At 38.6% G+C, this 23917-nt stretch overlaps 2 protein-coding genes across 3 annotated transcripts; one reads left to right on the forward strand and one right to left on the reverse strand.

Moving 5' to 3' along the window:
• Nucleotides 1–161: 161 nt before the first annotated feature.
• Nucleotides 162–8598, reverse strand: HNRNPA2B1 (heterogeneous nuclear ribonucleoprotein A2/B1). Of its 2 annotated transcripts, XM_065883674.1 has the most exons (12): nucleotides 8374–8598; nucleotides 5573–5608; nucleotides 5365–5475; nucleotides 5051–5197; nucleotides 4523–4733; nucleotides 4267–4368; nucleotides 4112–4192; nucleotides 3347–3409; nucleotides 1944–2063; nucleotides 1572–1694; nucleotides 817–899; nucleotides 162–659 (listed from the first exon to the last, which is right to left on the reverse strand). In XM_065883674.1, the coding sequence occupies exons 1-11, from the start codon at nucleotides 8377–8379 to the stop codon at nucleotides 838–840; spliced, it is 1062 nt and encodes a 353-aa protein (XP_065739746.1). In that variant the 5' UTR covers nucleotides 8380–8598; the 3' UTR covers nucleotides 162–659; nucleotides 817–837. The 2 variants fall into 2 exon arrangements, with proteins under 2 accessions (XP_065739746.1, XP_065739748.1); XM_065883676.1 differs by lacking the exon at nucleotides 5573–5608 and having other exon boundaries at nucleotides 8374–8577.
• A 943-nt stretch (nucleotides 8599–9541) lies between these two features.
• CBX3 (chromobox 3) lies at nucleotides 9542–20337 on the forward strand. Its single transcript, XM_065883505.1, has 6 exons — nucleotides 9542–9618; nucleotides 10793–10844; nucleotides 13758–13900; nucleotides 15344–15506; nucleotides 18444–18538; nucleotides 19008–20337. Exons 2-6 carry the CDS (start codon nucleotides 10821–10823, stop codon nucleotides 19132–19134), a joined length of 552 nt encoding a protein of 183 aa, XP_065739577.1. The 5' UTR covers nucleotides 9542–9618; nucleotides 10793–10820; the 3' UTR covers nucleotides 19135–20337.
• The last annotated feature ends 3580 nt before the right edge of the window (nucleotides 20338–23917 follow it).

Here is a 23917-nt window from a genome sequence, read left to right on the forward strand (position 1 = left end):
AGTTATCTAGATAATTTAATCCTGATGAATTGCAGACAACACACTTGTATCTGACCAGCATTTATCTTACACAAATATAACAACAGCTTTGCAATGGACCTTAATTATACTACCCACTCCTTAACTTATTTAAAATAAAAAGTCTATAATTACACAATTTCCTTTAGAATTATTTTATTAAATCATAAATGTACAACAGCTTCTTAACTCTACACACGCACTTAAATTTTTTTTAAAGGAAAAACGTTATGTCTTATTACACCATGATCCTGGCTAATAGCTTTTCAAAACTTTGAGAAAAATCTTAAAAAAGGTTTCACATGTCACCTGAAACTTACAAATTTAACATTATCAAAGAAGGAATGCTTCTACACTCTTACAAAGACCACTAGAAAGAAACAACAATTAAAAAGCTAAGAAACTGTCTCAAAGGCATTTTTTTTTTTTTTTACAATCCTTCCTCCACAGTAAGGTAATGTTATTAAATAATCCAATCCATTCACAAAATGGCTCTCTGCATCTGCTCTGGTGTCTTCTGCCATATCACTGCATATTTATGCATGACTGAGATAAGAGTTTCCTTAACATTGTTATTTCGATAACCTGAAGCTGTTCTGTTACCTCTGGGCTCTCATCCTCTCCTATTTATACAGTGAAGCCTGTTTCAACAGAAGTAAAGAGTAAAAAAAAAATAGGTTATGAAATTATCCATCTAACCAGATTTTAAGGAAAGATAACATGATCCTAAAAAGCTTTTAACTCCTGGCAGCTAGGTCTCCCAAGACATTAATAACATGAAACTTAAAAGCTACTTACCCATGGTAAATAGGAAGAAGCTCAATATCGGCTTCTCCCTCCATAACCCCCACTTCCTCCACTGCCTCCTGGACCATAGTTTCCTAGAATTATTAGAACAAGAGAAAGCAAACTTATTTTGATTTCCCAAGTTCTACAGTTGATTTTATTTTACAGCCATACACTCCCTAAAACATGCAGATCAGAGACCATACTTGTTTCTAGTTAGCCTCATTAACTCAAGATTAAATTATCCAGATTCACAGATTTTTCAATTTTTTCCTTTAAACTTGAAAACATTTTACTACTGCTTCTCCTTTAGAGGGCTCTCTTCCATGATCATTTAAAAGATTTTTTAAGAAAGTATACCCAGCATAAGAAACATAAGGAATCTATTTCTGTCCCACTAACAACTCTCAACGATGATTTGAACGAAAAGTTCAGATTTACTAAATTAGCTTTCTAAGAGTCATACAAAATTTACACCACTTGCAATATGCTCAGCAATTTTATCTGGCTTTTTCTTAATCAGCCAAAGCCACTGAAAACATCTAATCCACTTCACTAACCCCAAAATATTTTATATCACTGAACATCCCACCACAACAATCCCCCCAGTGATGTTACATTTTTATTTTCCCAAAAATTTACTCTCAATAACACTGTATTTGATGGGAAGTGTTACCCAAGCATAAATAAACTTGAAAGTTATCTTTCTTCAAAGTCATGGAACACTTAATATTTTCATCACAAATTTGAAAAATCTAATAAATTACCTCCACCATATGGTCCTCCCATGTTTCTGCTACCACCAAAGTTTCCACTCTTCATTGGACCGTAGTTAGAAGGTTGCTGGTTATAATTTCCAAAATCATTATAATTTCCACTTCCATAATTTCCTGTAAAAAAATTTGGAAATTTCTGTACAATAAACCCATAACACAACCAAATATTAAACCAGTGGTACATGCTAAGTACTTAAAATTCCCACAGAAACAAATCAGAATAAATGCAAAACACCTATCTACAATTCTACATTTTTTTTTAAAAAGACAACCATCAACAACAATGAAATGAAAAATCTCACGTGTTGAAAATCATTAATTCCAATCCAAATTCCCACATAAAGATGCAGGTGAATTTATTACCTCCTCCATAGTTGTCATAACCACCTCCGTAGCCCCCACCCTGGTTGCCATATCCAGGTCCTCCACCACCATATCCTCCTCTTCCTCCTCCATAACCAGGGCTACCTCCAAAATTGCCACCTATTATAAAATAAGCCTTTAAGTAATTACTTAATATTTTCAATGCCATTTGAACACCCACTTCCAGCTTTCCAAAACACGTACTATTTAAGTAAGATATTCGTTCTACAAAATCTCTAAAATCCTCAAGGGCAGATTCTAATATCCATCCTTGGTAAACGGTTGGGGGTGGGGAGTGCCTACCCACTAACAACTGGATAAAACCTTTATAAACAAATACCTGTAATGCCACAGGTCTCCCCTAAAACTAAAGACACATCATGGATTCTCTGGAAGGTATCCTGAAATCCTATTTATGTTTTGTGTAAGGTTGTAGGTGGGGTGGGGCAGACAAGATGTGCAGACTAATGGAACAAAGTAGAAGTACCACATCTTCCTGCTGGTCAAAAAGATTAAGTTCCCAACTCATGTTTCCCTGTGAATTACCATGTCTCTTAAATAAAATGCCCACCACCCTTCTCCTGAGTAGAAATGGGGGGGAGGACCAGAAATTAGCAAACTTGCGCATGTAATTAAACTTAAACTGGTATTCTCAGATTGCTTGCAGTAAGTACAAAAACTCATCTTTCTCAAACCAAATCAATATTTGGATTTCAAAGCAATATTGGAAATAGTGAGATTTATGTGACTCCTAAGTCATGCCTAATGAGGTCAAAACCAGAAATAGGGCCTATTATTTAGATCAGTTTTAAATGTCTTGTTCCTTTCTATTAAGACATTTGTCAGCAAGTATCACTCTTTTCTGTACTTCAACAAAACATATCACTTGATAAATTTAACAGTGGCTCACCACCTTAGCTAGACACAGGAGCACACTCGTGTATGTTTTGGAAAAGTTCCTTCGGGGACTTTTGGAACATTATCCTCCTGGACTCATCTTGGTAAGAGCTAAGACAACACAGGACTCTTATATACATTCCCCTTACATGTTGATCTTGCTCGTAACCACTTTTCTATACTTTTTCAGGAAAACAGTATGCAAAATATCACATCTATCTCCAATTCTCTTGCTTGAAAAACAACAAGACAGCTTTAAACAGCATTTTTAAATTCTCCTTTAAAATCTACCCAATTGATTTTGCAAAAATACAAACACCTACAACCATATTTTTCCTTTTATAATTTACAACAGGTAAGATGCAAATCAGAATAAAAATCCAAATAACTGAACCATTATCACCTAATCCCTTTACAAAAGGTAAAACATTAAGAAAAATTTCATGTATACACTCAAAAACGGACAACAGTGTGATTAAACCTTAAGACGTGTAGAAGAAACTGACCTCCAGGTCCTCCTCCATACCCATTATAGCCATCCCCAAATCCACGACCACTTCCATATCCATCTGTTATGGGCAGGAAAAAAAAGATTATTTTCCTGTGGTTCATGCCACTCAATTCCTTACCCTCCCTTCCTCCACGTTATCTATTAGTATCTATGAATAAGAATTATTAGGAACCCATTCCCCTTAAGCTGTACACTGGTGTTACTGTATATTTTATGCTGTATTTTAGTGTTAAAAATACACTAAAGTATGTGATTCCATTTCATCATCAGGATAACTGCCTGATTTGGGGCTTGGACTTGGCAAACCTCCACTTAAGATATTCATTTATGAAAAGGAATGACAATGGACAGGGGCAGTATTTCCGTTGGCACCCCACTACTTTAATTCAGATTAACCTACATATAAAGCCCAAAGCAAAAAACAAAGACACAGACCTCTTCAAACCTACACATATAAGTCTCTACAGTATTTCCACCGACTATTCAGGAAGACCTCATAAATTTAAGATGGCTGCACTATCTTAACTTTTCCAGAAACTGAAAACCATAAAGGATCTATGCAATTATTTGCCCTTGACTATAACTACAGGACTTTTAAAATGTTACCTCTTGCCTAGCCAAATCAGAATATCCCATCAGGACAGAACCTACATTAGAACTTAAGAATAACTTTTTAAAAATTAGCCTGGATTTCCTAGATTCTAATTAAAACTCAGTTTTCAAGCACATTCACCCTTCTAAACATAGAAGGCGGACTTACCAGATCCTCCTCTGAAGTTACTTCCTGGTCCTGGTCCAAAATTTCCACCACCACCGCGAGAATCTCCAAAACCAAAGTTGCCTACAATAAATACCCTGGTTAGTAACAAACACTTATACAAATAAATCTTAAGAAAAAAATGGAATTGAAGTTACCTCCTCTTCCACTTCTAGAACTTTGGACTTCCTGCATTTCTTGTCTAGATAAAGCCTTCCTTACTTCTGCATTATGACCATTGATAGTATGGTATTTCTGCACTGGAATGAAAAGTTCAGAGTCCATTAAGTCAGCATCCTATATAATATTAGCCAAGTTACAAGTTAAACTTTACTTTAACAAAGTTTTAGGTGTTAACATACTCAAAACTTAAAATGTGAAAAAGCCACACCCCTAGCACTTATGGACACTTACACACAATCTTATCCACAGGATCATGGTCATCAAAAGTAACAAACCCAAAGCCTCTTTTCTTTCCAGACTGCCTATCGGTAATTATCTCAATGGTATCAATTTTTCCATATTCCTCAAAGTAATCTCTAAGATGATGTTCCTCAGTATCTTCTTTAATTCCACCTACAAACAGCTTCTTCACAGTTACATGAGCCCCTGGCTTTCCAGATTCCTGAAACAGAAAAAATCATCCTGACTGAAGAAACCACAAACATGAACGAAGGCACACTATCTGAATAACATACATGGCTTCTATCCTATGACCAAATACTAAGGCGCCTTATGAATAAGAACCTAATCTTTGAAATAACTTAAGTCTAGGAAATTATAAGTACAGAAACCCAACGAAGCTCTATTAAAGAAACAAAAACACTTTGAGCTAAATACAGATAACTTTGTTCTTTCAAAAATCACTTTCTAATCTTGAGCAAGAGCGAAATGGAATTTTCCTCAAAACTGTTTGAACAAACAAGTTATGTACTTGCTCACCTCTCTTGCAACAGCACGTTTTGGCTCAACCACTCTCCCATCAATTGAATGAGGTCTTGCAGCCATGGCAGCATCAACCTCAGCCATGGATGAAAAAGTTACAAAACCAAATCCTCTTGATCTTTTGCTTGCAGGATCCCTCATTACCTTTAAATCCAAAGGAGTGATGTTACCATTTAATCTCATCACTTACAGCATTTTAAAATAATGAATATGAATTTTAAAGTGATTTTCTCCATGATTCACTCATTTTAAACAGAGAAACCCAACACTTGAAGGACTACTATCCCTAAGCACTTCCACACTTAACGTACCACACAATCTGTAAGTTTTCCCCATTGCTCGTAGTAGTTCCTCAAACTTTCTTCTGTAGTTTCAAAGCTCAAGCCACCAATAAAGAGTTTACGGAATTGTTCCTTTTCTCTCTGCAAAGGAAAACATCATTTCAATTTTTATTTACATTTTCTCTTTGTATGCAGGAAATTAAATTCTTAAATATGAGGTGACCTGCTGGCAGAGTACCTTTTTCCTCTCCAAAGGAACAGTTTCTAAAGTTTTCTGGGGGGGAAAAAAAAAACTTACATCAAATTTAAACCATATGTTAAACTGCATTAGTTGTGTTACACCAAAAAAATTGCCTCAGCTGAATTACACAAGTTTCAAAATCATTAACGCTTGATCTAAATTTACTTCACATTAAATTATTTTAAACAAATCTAGCATAACTTAGTTTAAAAAAAACTTTCTGAAGAAAAAGGAGCAAATCTACTCCCTGGTGACTGAAAAGTTAAGATTCTTATCAAAACCTGCATTCAATCCTATAACCCAGAACAGAGAACTTTTAAATATTCCGTTTAAATATAAATTTTTAATATTAAAAACTGTTGCCTTTTTATAACCAAGAGTTGCCATTTATTTCAGGATTCAGTTATTTGAAAAGAGTTTCTCTTCATTGCTCCCTCTGGTGGTGATTCTAATGTAACGCAATTTTCAAAAACCTAGTATTGTTCTCTCCCCATATACCAACTCTCCATTACAGAAAATTTTAAGCGTTCAATGTATGTACCAAAATATCCATAAAATTTACCTCTCTTCTGACCAAGGCAGAATAACTTTCATAATTAACGGTGTCTAAAACTTAGTAAAGTTTTAACATAGCTAGTTTTTAACATGCAGACAACACAGAAACAATCTGAACCGTTACTGAGCTTAAAAGCAGAAACATAGGAAGACACTGTGATCATCTCACTTTTCAAAGCCATAAAAATATTTAAATGACCACTGTGACTATCCCGTAGCTACAAAGTACTACAATTTACACTTCACCATGTTGAACTTAGTGGTCTTCTGGCAAATTACACAGCATAAACAACTTTCACATGTGAAAAGAAAAAGAGCCTGGGCTGAAAACTCAATCCTTACACCAGCAAGCAAATAAGTTGCATTAACAGCTCTGTATTTGGGGCTATGAGTTAAAGCAGGCTGGGTCATTGTTTTCAGTTGACTAGGTTAAAAAACTAAGAATATTCAGAAATGAAAGTTAGTCACAATGTCCGTGACCAACTGTTATCAAACAGCATTACAACTTTCAACCCATAGTTCTATTAAGTTCCTCTCTCCATGCATGACATTCTCCCAACAGCTCAGAAAATACAGCGATAAGCAATTCAGTTTTTTCCCTGTATAGTTAACTTTTCAGGATTCGGAAAATTTTGAAAACAAATTATCAAACTAGCTCCTGAGACACTTAAAAAACAATTATAGAAGTTACTTAGCATACTGATATTTGAACTCTTAAGCAAATTTTATTTACTCCAAATATTGTCAGTTAATAGGCCTTTTAAAACCCAAATAAATTAAATAGATTAAAAAATACATCTACAACAACTTTTACAAATCACTAACAAAGGCAAAAACTCATTACTTACCTCATCTTCCAAACTTACCCGCTGTCCACTATCGATTACAAACAAAGTTATTTTATAAGCGTGCTTAGGGTCAAGGAAAATACCCAGGTAGACCCCCTTCGCTTGAGACCTTATGCTTATCAATGTAATCATCAACCATGATTGCAAACATAAACGAGAAAAGCAAGTGACAAAGTTCAAAAACATAGCGGCCCAGCCTAAAAGTGCTGTATATAGCAATACACGCATTGAAGGACTGAGCCATGTTTTAACCAGAGTACAACTATAAAGTCATTTTTATTTCATTTTCATCATGATTTCTAACTTACCACTAATAAATACCTGTGGTCTTGCCCAGTAAAGATTAAATTTCCCAGTAAAAATAATATTTAAAATACAAATACTACGTTTCAAAGAGAATCCTTCAGGAAAATAAAGGATTCTGAACCAAATACCGCCCCCCACAGACCTCCTTCCCCCACGGCCTCCCCACATAGTCGGTAGTAAGCTGATGGCTCTAAATCTGATTCTTCATTTCTGAAGTTTCCTACGATTCAACTGCCTTTTTAGTTACCGCAGACCCAGATAAAACAATTACTCAAATAAACAAGGGCTGGAAAACAAACTGTGGTCTTCATACTACCGCTCGCCTTAAACCGGGCCCGACACCCTACACGGCTTTACCTCCTAAGCCTTGCGAACCCGCCCCGGAGAACGCCGCCCCCTCCCCCGCCCTTCGGTGCGGCTCCTGAACGCAATGGCGCCATTTCATCGAGGGGAAGGGAGCGAGCCTCTAATGAGGTGCGCAAGACTTTAAAGACCCGAGCTCACAAGACACTAGGAGTCCACCTCGAAACGGCATGAAAACAGTCCGAGAAAAAAAAAATAGTTAACCAGTTCTATTCTTTGTTAAAAGAGTCAAACTAGTTGAACTTAGAGAGTTAAAAGGAAAACACTGCGAGGAAAGAGAGAAATGAAAATGGCGGCCGCCAAATCCGGTTCCCGGGAGGGGGGAGGGGAAGCTCCGCAGTCCCGCTCGCGAGGACCCGAGGCCCGCCGAAACGCTCAAGCGCGGACACGCCGGGGCCCCCAAACCAGCGTGCTGTAAAAAGGGAGTAAGAATTCCTGCCTCCGCGCCCCATTTTCACTAAAGTGGGGCTGCGTCCGCCATGTGGAAGCTCCCCATCCCCCACCCCCAGCAAAGGGAAATGGCGCCGGGAGACTGAGGGTGGGGAAAGCGCTGTACAATCAGGCCTCACTAACGACCCCTCTTCAAAAACATCCTGAGACCAGCCGCTTCTGAAGTGGCCCAATTTCGCTGCCGCTCTCCCACGGAGGCGGATGGCCGACTTCCAATGAGGCGCCAACGGCCTCACCATGCCCTTTCCAACAACTCATTGATTTCAAACCCGTTACCTCCATCGCGGACTCAGTCGCTTCAGCCCGATTTCCCGCAGCCGAGCGAGATGAGAGAGATCTCCGCGGACGAACACGAACCGGACTCGTCCTGGCGCTGTAGTGAGAACTGCCGCTGGTCGAGAAACAACACCGCTAGGAGCACCTCCACTCTGGACCCGGCGCTGCTGCTACTGCCGCTAGAGCCGCTGCCGCCGCTTTTCTAGAACCTTCCCCCCGACTAACGCGTCCTCCCCTACGTCAGGCCGTTGCGTAAACGCCCTAACCGCCGCCAATGGCGGGAACGCTCTACGACCTCCTTGCGCCAAGTACGTGCCCCTCCCCCTTGCGGCCAGTAGTGGTGCTTGACGTCAGTTGCGTAAAAGGGCTCTGTGAATTGTGGAAGGCTCGAGTTCTGCGTATTTGACTCTCGGAAGTGGGTCCAGCCCCCGCCTTAGCGCAGGGCAGGTGAGAAACGGTCGCGCATTTTGAAATTAACGCTGTTGGGAGGAGCTTAATCTTCAGCCCAGAGGTCCAGCCCCCTCAACCCCGGAGGTGGTCTTTATAGCAACGCTTTGATAATCTCCCCCCACCCCTGTCTTAAAAAAAACCTAGTAGCCTTCTCTACGGCTTTTTCCCTCCCCCACCCTTCCTCCTTTGCGCGGAGGACCGACTCGGCCCCTTCCGGAAACACCCGAAGCGACTTCTAGTCAAAAAATTACACTTCACGCTCCACCAACCCAACCCTGTCCAACGCTTTCGGGGTCGACCTCGCGGGTAGTCGAAAGGGGCGCTCGTTTTTATTTCCCGATTTCCCCCCCCCCACCTACCCCCAGCGTTCGGAGGCACCCAACCCCAGGGGCAAGGAAGTGGGCGGAGTCCTGTTTTGGCGCCAGCCACTACTGCTGCAAAGCAGAAAAAACCTCCGCCGAGACTTCGGTCACGGCCCTCAACACCCCCCAACCTTAACTCTCCCTCCCCTCCCTCCGGGGACCACCAGGCGCCACGCCACGAACGGTAAGCGCCACTGTCGCCGCCCCCTCCCCCTCTCCCTCCCGGGCTCGGGCTCCCGGCGGGCACTGCGCGGCGCGCGCCCACCCCGCCCCTCGCGGCCGCCGGGCGTGGGCGGTGCCACCTTCCCCTCCCCCCGGCGGCGGCCCCGCGCGCAGCTCCCCAGCCCCCTCCTTCGGATGTGGCTGGAGCTTGAGGCGCGCAGGGCCGGAGACGGTGCAGACCGGGGACCCGGAGCAGCTCGGAGGCGGTGAAGTCGGTGTCTTTCTTTTTCTCTAGCTTTCACTAGAGTGTTGCTTAATATACCATATGCGCCCCAGAGGCCCCCAGTTCCCCCGCTTCCCATCCCTTCTCCGCCCGACCCTGAATCAGGAGCTGGTGGGAAGGAAAGGAGAAGCGAACAGAGCCCCCGCGGCGGGCCTGGCGCTGGGCCGGCGACTGTAGTTGGTTTAGGGGACGAGAGACTCCTCCCCAAGGTTGAAAGCTGTGGCGACAACTGCCTTATTTCTAGACAAAGCGCATTTCTTTCTCCCCTCCCCCATCCCGGATCAAGAAGAGGGGCTCTCCTTTCCCTCCCGGCCTCGGTCGGCGACTTGGGCCTCCAGGGAGGGCGGTGCATTCTCCCGTATCCGCGCGGCCCGATGTCCGGAGGCTGCGGCGGGCGCTCCGTTACGTGGCCGCCGCCTGGTCGGGGGAGGCGCGGGCCCCGTGGCGCAGTGCCCTTGAGCCCCCGCGCCACGGCCTTTGTTTCTCCCCGCGGATGCGCTGACCACGAGGCCCGCGCTCCCGAGGGGGGAGGGGGCGGGGCGGGGGCCGGGCGCTAAGGCCTTGTTAAGCCGAGTGGGGCAGGGGCTTGAGGGGAGCGGATGAAAGTGCAGAAAAGAAGTGATTTGGTTTCAAAAGTGGCACGAAATGGGACTGGAACATCTCGGTGTGTTTTTCCTTCAATTTTTTAACTAGTGATTGGAAAGGGAGGGTTGCTAAGAAGAAACCAGGTTGGGATTACATTACATAGGCGACTCTTTGGACTGTTAAGTGTAGAGGAGAAATTCACAATAATTGGTTATTGTGATCGTTCGGGCAGTCGTTTGATTTTGAACCAAACTATTTGGCCATTTTTTAAAAAATTCTGACTATGGTTATAAGTGGGATTTGGATTGGGAAAAAAAAATTGTCTATTTTTTATCTAAAGCTTTCTCGGGTACTAACGTGCCCGGTAAGCTTATCTAGGTACACTTAGTTACAACACTGATATACTCTTAGGCATGTATCACTAGTTTGTGCAGAATCTCAAAACTGCTTCTCTGTGGATTTGTATACATGTTTGATAACGTGAGTTACCTAGGTGGGGGTTGGAATCCAAACAAAGCTTATGTTTAGCTACTTTTTCGTGTCTTGCAAACTTTTTAACTGTCATGCATTTTTCTAGTAATAGCTCTTCAAGTCTGCAATAAAAAATGGCGTCCAATAAAACTACATTGGTAAGTTAATGACAACCTAAAATATTTAAGGATCTAACACAAACTTTTTCTTCAAAAATTATAACTTTGCATCTCTGTGGTTGAGAAATTTACATCCATATAATAGTTTCCAGTCCCTTCTCTCCCTGCTGTTATTATGGGGAGAGTTAGGAGCAAAAAGGAAATTACTACATTGAGATATTTATTGACTTGGTTTAATAGTGTCTTGATTCGTTTAGGGAAACCTAATCTTGGGAGAGTAGCATGAAATAAATTTTTATCAAGTATTCTTATCTTGAAATAAAGATACAAAAAGTTATGTGACCTGGAAGAATGTTATAAGCATACACAGACAAAGCAATAAAGCCCTTGTTGATTGGCATACTATTCTCGAAATCACTCTCCTGAATTCTAGGGAAAGCAGGTATTTTCAGCATTGCCCTGTTTAAAGAATGGTTACCTTGTACACTTAGATGGAGACAAAAGTCATTGAATGTTTCGAATTGTTTTGGTCACTGTCATATTTCAAACTTGCTTATTCTAAAATACAGAAGGGTCTTAAATTTAAATCATTGCAGTGTGGTTTTTTTTAATACACAACATGAAAAAACATCACACATACGTCCAGGAAAGAGGAAACTAGATCTGCATCTTTTGAGCAATTAAGCTTTTTCTCTCCAGCAGTTTTCTTAAACCCACAGTTTGCATTCTTAGGCTTCATTAAAATTTCTGTAAACCTGTAGACATGTATGTATTCAGCCATGTCAACTTTGGAGTTTTAACATAATCATTGGAATATTCACATAAAAATCACGAAATTCAAAGTTATGGTTCCCACGGTATTTAATTCTAACACACTGCGTTAATAACAATTGCAAGTATATAAAGGTGAGTGTAAACATCTAAGTAAAGCAAAATGGTTTTGGTTTGTGTATTCTCCCCTTGAGTTTTGCAATATAAAGGGCACATTGGTGATTTTTAATTTGTTTCATCATTAGATTGCACTTCAAAGTCAAACATCCTGAGAAACATTTAAATATAAAGCCTGTCTGGTGGCATAATTTATTCCCATCAAAGCCATCAATGGAAAAAGCACAAAGCATAATCTGTGCTTCCTCAGGATTGAACTGTCCTTCAAATTTCATAATCAGTAAACCAAAATGTAGATAATTAAATTGGCTTTACAATCACCAGTATCAGAAGTATTGGATGGGAAACGAAATAGCTGTCCCTGAGACTATGAGGATGAGTATAGATACAGAAAGCAAATAGATGCTTCTATTAAAATTCAATTGCTTTGCATACAGTTTGATAGTCTTCAGAATCTACCTAACTTTGCATTTTAAAATAATTTTATTAGTGTTGTGAGATAATGTGTGCTGTAATTTAAATGGGAAAGTGGGTGGATTTTCCTTTATAAAGAAAAGGATGAGCATTTGAAACTAGTTTATGGGTGCCATAGTAGTAAATACTTTATTTCTTTGACCAAATTTTTTTTAGCTTTCATTTTCTGTGTTTGTTTTTATTTTCCTGTTTACTCTGTTAGCCTCTTAATTTCATGGACATACTTTTTTTGTTTTTCATTTAGGATCAGTGTCTGATAAGCTTTGGTCTATACCAGTTTTTCTTCACTCTTTCCACTACCACCATCATTACCTTCCTTGTACTGTATGGAGGCAGAAGGCTATTTGACTGGGTGCAGTAGTACCCAAGTATCTTGACTAATGCAAGTTATAAGACCTGGCATGGGGAATGGTATCCAACAAAATCAGGTGTTTGCTGCATTATTTAAGTTTCCGAGGATTTTTATTTCTTACATGTGTGTGTACACCTCTAAATGATTACGTATTTTTAAATGTCCTTTGCAGTCTTGAGGCATAGCTGTTAATTTTTCTGCTTACATGCTTTAGGAGGGCTGACTTTAGTGACTGAGCAATTAATTTTTTTTTTAATAGCACCTGTTTTAAGGTGAAATGATTCCAAGATGAACATAACGTGAGATTTCCCCCCTTAGTCTCTTAATAACCATTTCTGGGTTTTTTTGAAAGTTTATCCATTTTCAATAACAAATCTGTTCCGAGTTATTGGTCTGTTGAGCTTGGTCTCCTGCTTCTCTCAAAGAGTGTTATACCAAAAAAAAAAAATAAAATCTAACCTAAAAACTTGTAAGTTAGTTTCATTGGCTACCACTTTAGAGTCTTTCTCTTGAGAAGCCAAGAAAAGGATTTTTTCACATTAGATAATTAAAATGATCCAGCATTTTGGCCTCTTAAAGTGACAGCATTATAGGTTTGTTCCGAGTGGTCAGTGACATTATGTACAGAGATTATGGGGCAATGATCTTGTCCTTTTTAACCTATTTATGGTCTCATTGGTTGACCCTGCAATTGATACCAGGGTTCTGAACCATGTTTTTGTTCTGCAGTTATCTTTTCTCTTAAATTGTCAAGGCTTTTAACATCAGTGTTTCAATTGGGAAAGGGGGTCTTAGTGTTTGGGGGCTGTAGTTTTAATGGGTCTATGGTTCACTAATAAGACCTGTCACTACTAGTTATTCTCCTTTGTATCATTCTCTAGTAGTTGTTTGTTGCTGTCCTGTGGTTAAAATGAGTGAAAACTTTACTAAAATTGGTCTTGTAGACTACATAGAAATAAGACCAGGAAAAGATAAAACAGTGCTTTCAAAGAATGTTTTTGATTGTATTATTTCACTGAAGGGTGATGGGTGATAGTTTTGAGTTAAACCCACAGAATCAAGAATTCCTTTATTTTATTATCTGTTAACTTTTACCTTTTCAGAAGGTATCTGCTCTGGGATATAGAAGTGGAAATTTAGGTGTCAAATGCAATGGTAATATAAGTACTCTAGCCTTTAAAATGTACTAAAAAAAATCAAAAAAGGACATTTCTTAAATCTGTCTTGTTTTGTTTTAGCAAAAAATGGGAAAGAAACAGAATGGAAAAAGTAAAAAAGTCGAAGAGGCAGAACCTGAAGAATTTGTGGTAGAAAAAGTACTGGACCGACGTGTAGTGAATGGGAAGGTGGAGTATTTCCTGAAGTGGAAGGGATTTACAGAGTAAGAGATCTCAGTGCTTTTATTATTATATGTTTAACTGCACTTAAGTAACATTTAAAATTTGTTTTTAGTCTAAGATCTTTTTATCCATTTTCTGTAAGTTTCTTTAAATTTAAAAGCACCTTTAATCCAGGGTATCTTGTTTGAGGTATGTTTAAAAGGAGCCATCCATGTCTTTTGCCTGCAGAGGTAACCTAGCAGATTTGAGTCTAGTTGATTACCTTGGAGAGTCAGATTTATATAATATAGAGTACAGTTTGCTTTTTAATGTCTTTGGATACTGTACTACCAAGAATACCTAATGTACACGGTTTTCCTACAGAGGACATTAAAAAATAGTGAAGCTATGTAAGGTATACTAGTGGGTCTTAAACAGAAGTGCTCATCATAATTCAGGTCCTGCACTAGGTTTACTGTATCTTAATCTCTAAGAAGTAGAATCTGGGCATCAATAGACCAAGTTGTAATCAGAGGTTAAAAGTATCTTTCCTAGCATCTCTAAAATGATTAATTTCATTCTGCCTAGTTCTGTAAAGGCTTTCTGGATCAGAGCACACAAAGTTAGCAATCTTGTAACTAGTGGTGTAGGGTGATCTTACTTTCACACTTGGTAATTGATATTCATTTTCTTTCCAGCCCTTCTGAAAAACACATGGAAATGGTCATCTCTGCCGTATATCAGGGATTGGCAAACTTTAATAAGAGTCACATAGTAGATAATCTAGGCTTTGTGGGCTTCTGTCACAGCTATTCAATTCTGAGAATGTAGTACAAAAGCAGCAATAGGCAATACGTTAAACAGATGAACATGGCTGTGTTCTAATAATGCTTTTGTTTATGGGCCCCAAAATTCAATTCCATATGACTTTTATTGTGACATTTTTTCCCAACCAATTAAAAATGTAAAAAACAGTCTTAGTTTGCCAGCCATACAAAAGGCTGGATTTGACTTTGAGTTGCCAACCCCTGTTTTATATCACTTCCCAATTTGAGTACCCAGCAGAAATTGAAAATACTGTCTCACATTTGAGAGCGCCTCTGAATTGCTGTGTTTTAAAACACAGTATTGGAGGCCTCAACCCTAAGAACAATCTGATAAAGTAATTTGAGGTGGGAACCAGGAGTCCACCTTACTTAAAGACTCTTCCAGAGAAATTCTAAAGTGAGTTGTCCGCATAACTTGGAAAAATATTGGTTCCAGTTATTCTGCTAGAGTCAGGTTCAGTTAACCTTGGAGGTAATAACATTACCCACTTAGTACGAACTGTGAAAGTAGACACAAAAGGAAGTATAGATTTCCTCAAAAGAATGTGAGGGGAGGGGGGAAATGATTAATATCTGCAGTACAGAGGACTTTTTGTCAGGTATGTATTAAATGGATCTGGATGATGGTGATGAACCATGTTTAATTGAATGAATTTTTTTTTTTTTTAACTGACACAGTGCAGACAATACTTGGGAACCCGAAGAAAATTTAGATTGTCCAGAGTTGATTGAAGCATTTCTTAATTCTCAAAAAGCTGGTAAAGAAAAAGATGGAACAAAAAGAAAATCTTTATCTGACAGTGAATCTGATGATAGCAAATCAAAGAAGAAAAGAGATGCTGTACGTATAAAACATTGGCCAGCAAACTGGCTTTTTGTAAAAGGATGACTTGATTTTTTAAATGCTTTTTAAAACTCAAGTACTTTAAAAATATCATTAAAAGGCCTTTGTTAAATATTTAATATTTGGGACAGAAAGGATAGGCATGGTTTACCCTACATTGTGTAAATGTCTAGTAAGTGCTTACACCACTTAAAATTGTGCTAGTGTTACTTTGGATAGAGATGAATTTGACTTCAGATCAGACGATTTCCTCTGATCTAGACCAGTTGTCTTAAGTAAAAACAGTACAAGATTGATCACTGCAAATCCCTTACAGTACAGTGAAAACAATCTACATAGCACATTTTGATGATAGATCATTAGTGGCAGTGACTAAAACTTTGGCACATGATCCTTGTATTGCCAAACAGTACTTTGATTTTGAAGTATATAATCTTGGATAATAATTTTTTTTATTAATTTTTATTAGCATAAAATGAGATAATTGGTTCATTCACTGCATGTGTATTTTGAGCCAATCTTTTCTTCGTTGATTTCTTTGTGGCTTTGAGCAAATTACATAAATCCTTGCTTTTACCCTCAACTTTAAAACATACTTGTCCTGCCTCTTGGCCTAACACGGCAATTTGGGAAAAGGTCTTGGGTCTAAATTATATCTAGGCTTGGGGACTAAACATACAATACAGATTTATTGATAAGGACTTGGGATTTAAAATTTGATCATTTGGGGGCTTCCCTGGTGGCGCAGTGGTTGAGAGTCCGCCTGCTGATGCAGGGGACACGGGTTCATGCCCTGGTCTGGGAAGATCCCACATGCCGCGGAGTGGCTGGGCCCGTGAGCCATGGCCACTGAGCCTGCGCGTCCGGAGCCTGTGCTCCGCAACAGGAGAGGCCACAACAGTGAGAGGCCCGCATATCGCAAAAAAAAAAAATTTTGATCGTTTGAACTAGATGCTAAGTACTTCGCTGTCCATTAACTTTTTTTTTTTTTTTTTTTTTTTTTTTGGCTGTGTTGGGTCTTCGTTGCTGCATGCGGGCTTTTCTCTAGTTGCGGCAAGTGGGGACTACTCTTCATTGCAGTGCGTGGGCTTCTCATTGCGGTGGCTTCTCTTGTCGCGGAGCACGGGCTCTAGGCGCGCAGGCTCAGTAGTTGTGGCACACGGGCTTAGTTGCTCTGAGGCATGTGGGATCTTCCTGGCCCAGGGCTCAAACCCATGTCCCCTGCATCGGCAGGTGGATTCTTAACCACTGTGCCACCAGGGAAGTCCCAGTCCAATAACTCTTAATGACAGTTCTGTCAAGATCATAGGTATTACCCGCATTTTTTACAGAAGGGAAAGAGAGGTGGGCTACAAATTTGGTTCTGAACACTTTAGCAGCCAAGGCAAAAAGGTAACAATCTTAAGAATCAGTTGTAAGTAAATTGGAAGTCAACCAGATGCTCAACAGAAGCACTGTTTAATAACAATAGTCATCCTGTATTGAGCCCTTGTAATGTGCCAAGCAGTGTTCTAAATGACTTAATTTGCTTTTCATATACTTTAAAATTTCTATGAAACAGATAGTATTAATTGTATGTATTTTATAGAAAATGAACCTGAATCACAAAGAGGTTAACTTGCCCAAAGCCACACAGCGAGTGAAGGTTAGAGTCATCATTATAACCTAGGCAGTCTGACTCCAGAGCTCGAGATAATGATGTAAAAAGTCTCATGGGGAGAAAGGATTTGTTATGTAAGCACTTCTCTTTTTTGGTCTCAAGTCCCCTTTACACTCTAGAAAATTATTGAGGATCCCAAAAAACTTGTTTATATGGATTATAACTATCAGTACTAACTGCATTAGAAATTAAAGTAGAAACTTACACAGTTTTGTAAATTCAGTTAAGAAGGACGAAGATTATTACATGTTATTCATAACTTTTCATGAAAAATAACTTTAAATGAGAAGAGTGGCATTTTACATTTTTGCAGATCTTGTCAGTGTCTGTCTTAATAAGGCATTAGTCCTGTATTCGATTTGCTGTGCTATGTTGTTTGGTGGAGATATGCAAAGACAATCTAAAGTCACAGATACATGAAAAGAGGAGATCTTGCAGAGATAAACAGATACTCCAGAAGGTCTCAGGCATCCCCAGGAGTCCCTCAGGCCACAGTTTTGATTTATACTAAGTATTTTATAAGGTTTACTGTAATTCAGATTGATTACAATACTGATTAGTCTCATTTTGAAGTTTTTATTACTTTGCTATTTATAGTTTCTGTGTGCTTTAAAAAATAACATGGGTGGGCTTCCCTGGTGGCACAGTGGTTGGGGGTCCGCCTGCCGATGCAGGGGACACGGGTTCGTGCCCCGGTCCGGGAAGATCCCACATGCCGCGGAGCGGCTGGGCCCGTGAGCCATGGCCGCTGGGCCTGTGCGTCCGGAGCCTGTGCTCCGCAATGGGAGAGGCCACAACAGTGAGAGGCCTGCGTAACGCTAAAAAAAAAAAAAAAAAAAAAAAAAAAAAAAAAAAAAAAAAAAAATAACATGGGTAATTTAGACGATTCCTAGAAGTAATTTGAAATACTGACTTTCAAGAATTTATAATTATTAATTGATTTAGAATTACCAGAAAAAAAGAGATTGGGGTTTTTTTCCCTCCCTTTTGGTGTCTTTGAATGAAGAAAGTTTTGTCTGTTTTCTTAATTTATGATTCAGAATATTTTAGACATCCAGATTTGTTTTTTCTGCTTGTAAGTTTAATGGAAATCAATACGTGTTTTAGTACTAAATATGGGCTCTTGCTCTGGTCATTTGTTTCACCATCAGAAGGTTTTTATTTAAAAGTTATATATCATGAAAACAAATTGGAAGTTAACATTGTTAGTTTGCTCTCTGAAAAAAATGTGTGGGAACATTTATGTAAATAATCATTTAACCTCTTTTAAACAGGCTGATAAACCAAGAGGTTTTGCCAGAGGTCTTGACCCAGAGCGAATAATTGGTGCCACAGACAGCAGTGGAGAATTAATGTTTCTCATGAAGTGGTAAGTTTCTCATGAAGTGGTAAGAATTAATGTTTCTCATGAAGTGGTAATTAATGTTTCTCATGAAGTGGTAACTTTAATTCTCAAGAATTAAAGTTTCTCATGAAGTGGTAAATTCATAAGTTTCTCATGAATTTCTGTTATATTTTACAGTAAGAATAGATAATGTTTTTTAAAAACTTGTGCATTTTTAGAAAACATATCTACCTAGGTTTTATAAATAGTTGACCATCATTAAGTAGAGAGTAATTATCTGCTAGAAGGATGATTCTAGTTACTTTGCTAAAGCAACAAGTGGCAAACTGTGGCCCGTTTTGGAAAATTAAGTTTTATTGGAACACAGCCACAAGTAACCACATAACCCTGAAGCAATACCTTTTGATTGAGTTATGATCCTTAAGTGAATGGTTATCAATTGACAAAAAACAGTTTAGACTTTTTAACTGAATATTTTTTTTCCTCACAACAGGAAAGATTCAGATGAGGCGGACTTGGTGCTGGCAAAAGAGGCAAATGTAAAGTGTCCTCAAATTGTAATTGCTTTTTATGAGGAGAGACTAACTTGGCATTCTTGTCCAGAAGATGAAGCTCAATAATTGTTTGCATTGCTTTTTATATATATTTATATATATATATAAAATCTGGTTCTTGGTTTTTTGATTTATTAGTGTGAAGAAATAACTACATTCTAATGAAAGTCAAGTTTGATATGTTCGTTTTGAAGTAGTATTGGGGAAGTTTGTTGGGTTTTGGGGGGTTTTTTGGGAGTTTTGTTTTTGGTTTTTTTGCATCTGTAGCACTGGTTACTTTGAACAAATAAAAGCTTTCTGTAGTTGCTTCCTTTAGCAGAAAAGAACATTTGATACCATGATATATTATTTCCTCTGCATTAGAGAACAGCTTTTCTAAATGTTGGGGAAAATCTCCATAGTCATTACTCAGTCAGAATTTAGAATTTGCATTTAACTCATATATGCCTAAGGACCATTCTGGATTTTCTGTATGTGTATACATAAAATACATATGTAAATCGTTTGGGGTTTTTTTGGTTATTGTTTAAACACATTTACCAAAACAAAAACAGCCTTTCACAACCATGGATGAGCCCATGTTTCTGGGATTCTATCATTTTGAGCAATATAAGAAATCACTTCAACTTAAATTGAAAATTTAAGCCTTAACCTTTCAAATTAAATAATTTTGTAATTAATGAGACAAATTAAACAATTTAAATTGGATAATTTTTTAAAGCAGCCCTATCAGAATCTGCATCCATATCTACCATCATATAAATGCAGTTTTATATGTAAAACCTCCCTGAAAGGAAAATTTTATCTCTGTCAACCCAAATGAAAAAAATAGAAAAATTCTGGTATGTTTTTATTAGCCAAGCAAGACTTAGTTAAATGGACATTTAAAGCTTTCTTTTGGCAAACCACTCTAAGAAGTTGAAATCCGTGTGCTGTATTTAATGAAAGACTGTAATACATGCAATGTCTCAGACTTGTTAATGGAAACCTAATCAGATGGTTAGAGATGTTGGCAGTTTAGGATCTGCAGGAATAAATGAGTGAACAAAGTTTTCTAATCTAAACTTGACCTGCATGTTTTTTCAAACTTTACCCCAACCCATTCCTTACATGTAGGCTCAGTCTTCTCAGTATTTTGGGTTACTGGTTCAGCAGAAGCCAGGAAAAACAATAACTTTGTAGTAATCAGAATGTTATTCAACTGTATATTGTTTACTTTATTGTAAATACTGGTGAACAGTGGTCAATAAATAGTTTTATATTCCTTTATGTGATTGATTAGACTTTTTTTTTTAATCTGATGACTTTATAGTGGGAGTAGAAACACATTCACTGTATTAACTTCATATTTGTAAATAGTGTGATATCACTAAGGCATTAAGAGTACCTGTTCTAGATCCTTTGAGTTTAGGAATTTCAAGTAGAATATGTATTAACACAAAAAGGTTTTCTTCTTAAAATGAGTTTCAGTGGACTTCCTGGTGGCTCAGTGGTTAAGAATCCACCTGCCAATGCAGGGGACACGGGTTTGGGCCCTGGTCCAGGAAGATCCCACATGCTGCGGAGCACATAAGCCTGTGTGCCTAGAGCCCGTGCTCCTCAACAAGAGAAGCCACTGCAATGAGAAGCCCACGCACTGCTACGAAGAGTAGACCCTGTTCACCGCAACTAGAGAAAGCCCGTGTGCAGCAATGAAGACCCAACGCAGCCAAAAATAAATTTATTTAAAAAAATAAGTTTCAGGTGATGCCTAAGAGGAGCTTGTTTCATTAAAGTGAAATTTTGATACTCAGACTCTAGTTTGTTGAAGCTGCCATCTTAAAAAAAAAACAGGTATTCTGATAGGACTGATACTGTTGTGATACATTTCTTCTAATTTCCAAAATCTATACAGAAAAAAGGAAATCATCTATACTAAGCTGTTAATCAATTTTTTGTAGACCTAGCACTGCTCTCAACAGTGGGTTTGTAAATGATACAGAACCTTTTGTTCAGATCAGAAATTGATGACTGTACCTTGAATTTTAGAGCACTTCTGGAAACTGTTGTCCATGTATTTTAATACCCCTTATGTTGTATCTGTTTCTTACTGGTGCTATAAAAAGTTGTCACAAACTTGAATGGCTTAAAACAACAAATTTCTTTATTTCTGGAGTCCAAAATACAAAGTCAAGGTATTGGGGCTTCCCTGGCAGTCCAGTGGTTGACTCCACACTTCCACTGCAGGGGAGCACAGGTTTGGTCCCTGGTCGGGGAACTAAGATCCCGTACGCCATGCGGCATGGCCTAAAAATTTTAAAAAGTCAAGGTATTAGGGCTGGTTCCTAGAGGCCATCTATATTCCTTGGTTCCAGGCCCCTTCCATCTTCAGTATAGCACAGTCTCAACAAGTTACTTCACCTCTCTCTACCTTAGTTTCCTCATCTATAAAATAGAGGTAAATCAAGATGAAATATAAGCATATGACACTTAAAACAATGCCTTGTATGTGGTAATAACAATGTGTGTTACCTATTTTTAGTAGGGACACCATAGGCTGTTGTATGGAGGTTCCCCAACTTAATCAGTTGCTGGGTATGAACACTTAGGTTGTTTGTAGTTTTTTGCTGTTAATGTGGTGAACATCCATTTTGTGTCTTTTCAATTTCTTTCTCCAGTGGCATATAGTTTTCAGAGTACAGGTCTTTCATCTCCTTGGTTAGATTTATTACTAGGTATTTTTATTTTTTTGGCCATGCCACGGGGCATGTGGGATCTTAGTTCCAAGGATCTTAGATCAGGGATTGAACTGGTGCCCCTTGCGTTGCTAGCACAGACTTTTAACCACTGGACTCCAGGGAAGCAAGGTGGTGAACATTCTTTTACATAATACATAGTGAAAAGTAGATACAGATGGATTTCCAGAAATTAATGAAGTCAGTCTTGTACTGGTGTACGATTCTTCCATCAGTAGTCATTACCCCATATCCTTAGTTGTACTGCAGATTAATAATACTAAGACTGATTTTGTTGCCAATTCAATGGCATCTTGTTTTAATTTGCATGTCTGATATTTTTATTGAACATTCTTTTCATGCTTACTATTTGCATTTCCTCATCTATAAATGAATTGCCAATTTTACAGATTTTTTAATTTGTAGCAGTTCCTTATGTAATTATTAATTTTTTGTGTTGCAAATATTTTTTGCCAATGTTTTTCGACATGATTTATGATAACCATTTTGTCGTACCAAATTTTATGTGGTCAACCCTTGTCAGTCTTTATGTCTTCTGGATTTCATGTCTTGTTTCAAAATACCTCTCCCATTCTGAAGTTACATGGATAGTCTTTTAAAATTTCTTCTATTTTCATTTTCTTCATTTCATTTCATTTTTACAGTCAGGTCTTTAATCTGAGATTTTGTTGAATATGTTTGTGAAGGTTTCTGACTTTTGTTTCCCAAGATGGACATCAGTGCTTCTGAAGAAGTAGATGTGTAGGTAGCAGTTTCCCTAATCTCATGGATCAAAGATAATCATTATGCCACTACAAAAAGACTTGGCCAACATATAAAACTGAAGTTTTTCTTTTTCATAAAAGGCCTGAAATGTGTTCAAATACCTGGACAAATATTGGCATCGAGCAAAAGATAAAAATCTCTTAACATAAAGCTGAATAGGAATAGTATATTTGTATGTAACCTATATGATACATAGACCCTTTCATCTTTTGTTGAAAAAATGAATTTGTACCTTTAATTATTCACTGATCAAGGAGAGCAATTTTAACAACTTAAAGCTCCAGTAGGTGATTTGGTATAATCAAGGAAATTGTAGTAGATGCCAATCTTCATAGCTTGATTCTTCTTATGGATGTAGTAGCTCTTCTAAATGTGTTGCACTATTCAGATACATGACCATCATCAGCGTATCTGCTAATAGCGAATAAGAAGGGGGGATTTAGGGCTGTTGGGTTTTTTGGTGGGGTTTTATGTGTGTTTTAAGAATTTATGTTACGTTAAAAGATTTCTGCAGGCGATCATGTCACCTGGAAAATACAAAACTATGAAACTCTTCATTTGGAATCTTTATTTTCCCATTACAGCCCACGTTTTTACTGTAAAAGCAAACAGTATGAAAATTTCCATGACCACACATAAGAATTGTTTCATTCGTAGAATAAATAACAGTTGATGAATACTTTTTTATATTTTATCTCATTTATCCTCAAAATAGCCTTCTAGAGTAGGCATGATTGACCCCATTTTACAGGTGAGGAAACTAGGGCACAAAAAGGCTGAAGAAGGTCAAGGTCAGTTGTATGAACAAGAGCATTAACTATGGGAATAAAGAGAAGGGGACTCGTTTTGAGGATAGGGTTTTGTCCATAGTAAGTCCCAAATATGTGCTTGTAGAATAAAGTGGTTTTGGATATAAAATGAGGTGATGTGGAGGTCAGGAAGAAAGGGATCCAGAATGACTCCCAAGTATTCATTTTTTCTGGGATGGATGAAAATGTGATTTAGTGAGAAAGGGAACCTAGGAGAAACCTTGAAGGGGAGGATATTAAAGTGGCTTTGGACATATATTGAGGTATTCCTTTGATTAGTATATTACTTAGTATGCTTAGAACACATTACATAATTTGGCCAGAAGTAGGAGATACCCAACTCAAACCTGCTTTGATAAGGGAAATTACTGCTGGCCTAGAGACAAAATAACAGTGGTTCAGGACTTCCCTGGTAGCACAGTGTTAAGAATCCGCCTGCCAAGGCAGGGGACACAGGTTCGAGCCCTGGTCTGGGAAGATCCCACATGCCGCGGAGCAACTAAGCCCGTGCGCCACAACTACTGAAGTCTGCGTGCCTAG

This window comes from Phocoena phocoena, chromosome 9 (assembly GCF_963924675.1).
Source record: "Phocoena phocoena chromosome 9, mPhoPho1.1, whole genome shotgun sequence".
NCBI lineage: Eukaryota > Metazoa > Chordata > Mammalia > Artiodactyla > Phocoenidae > Phocoena > Phocoena phocoena.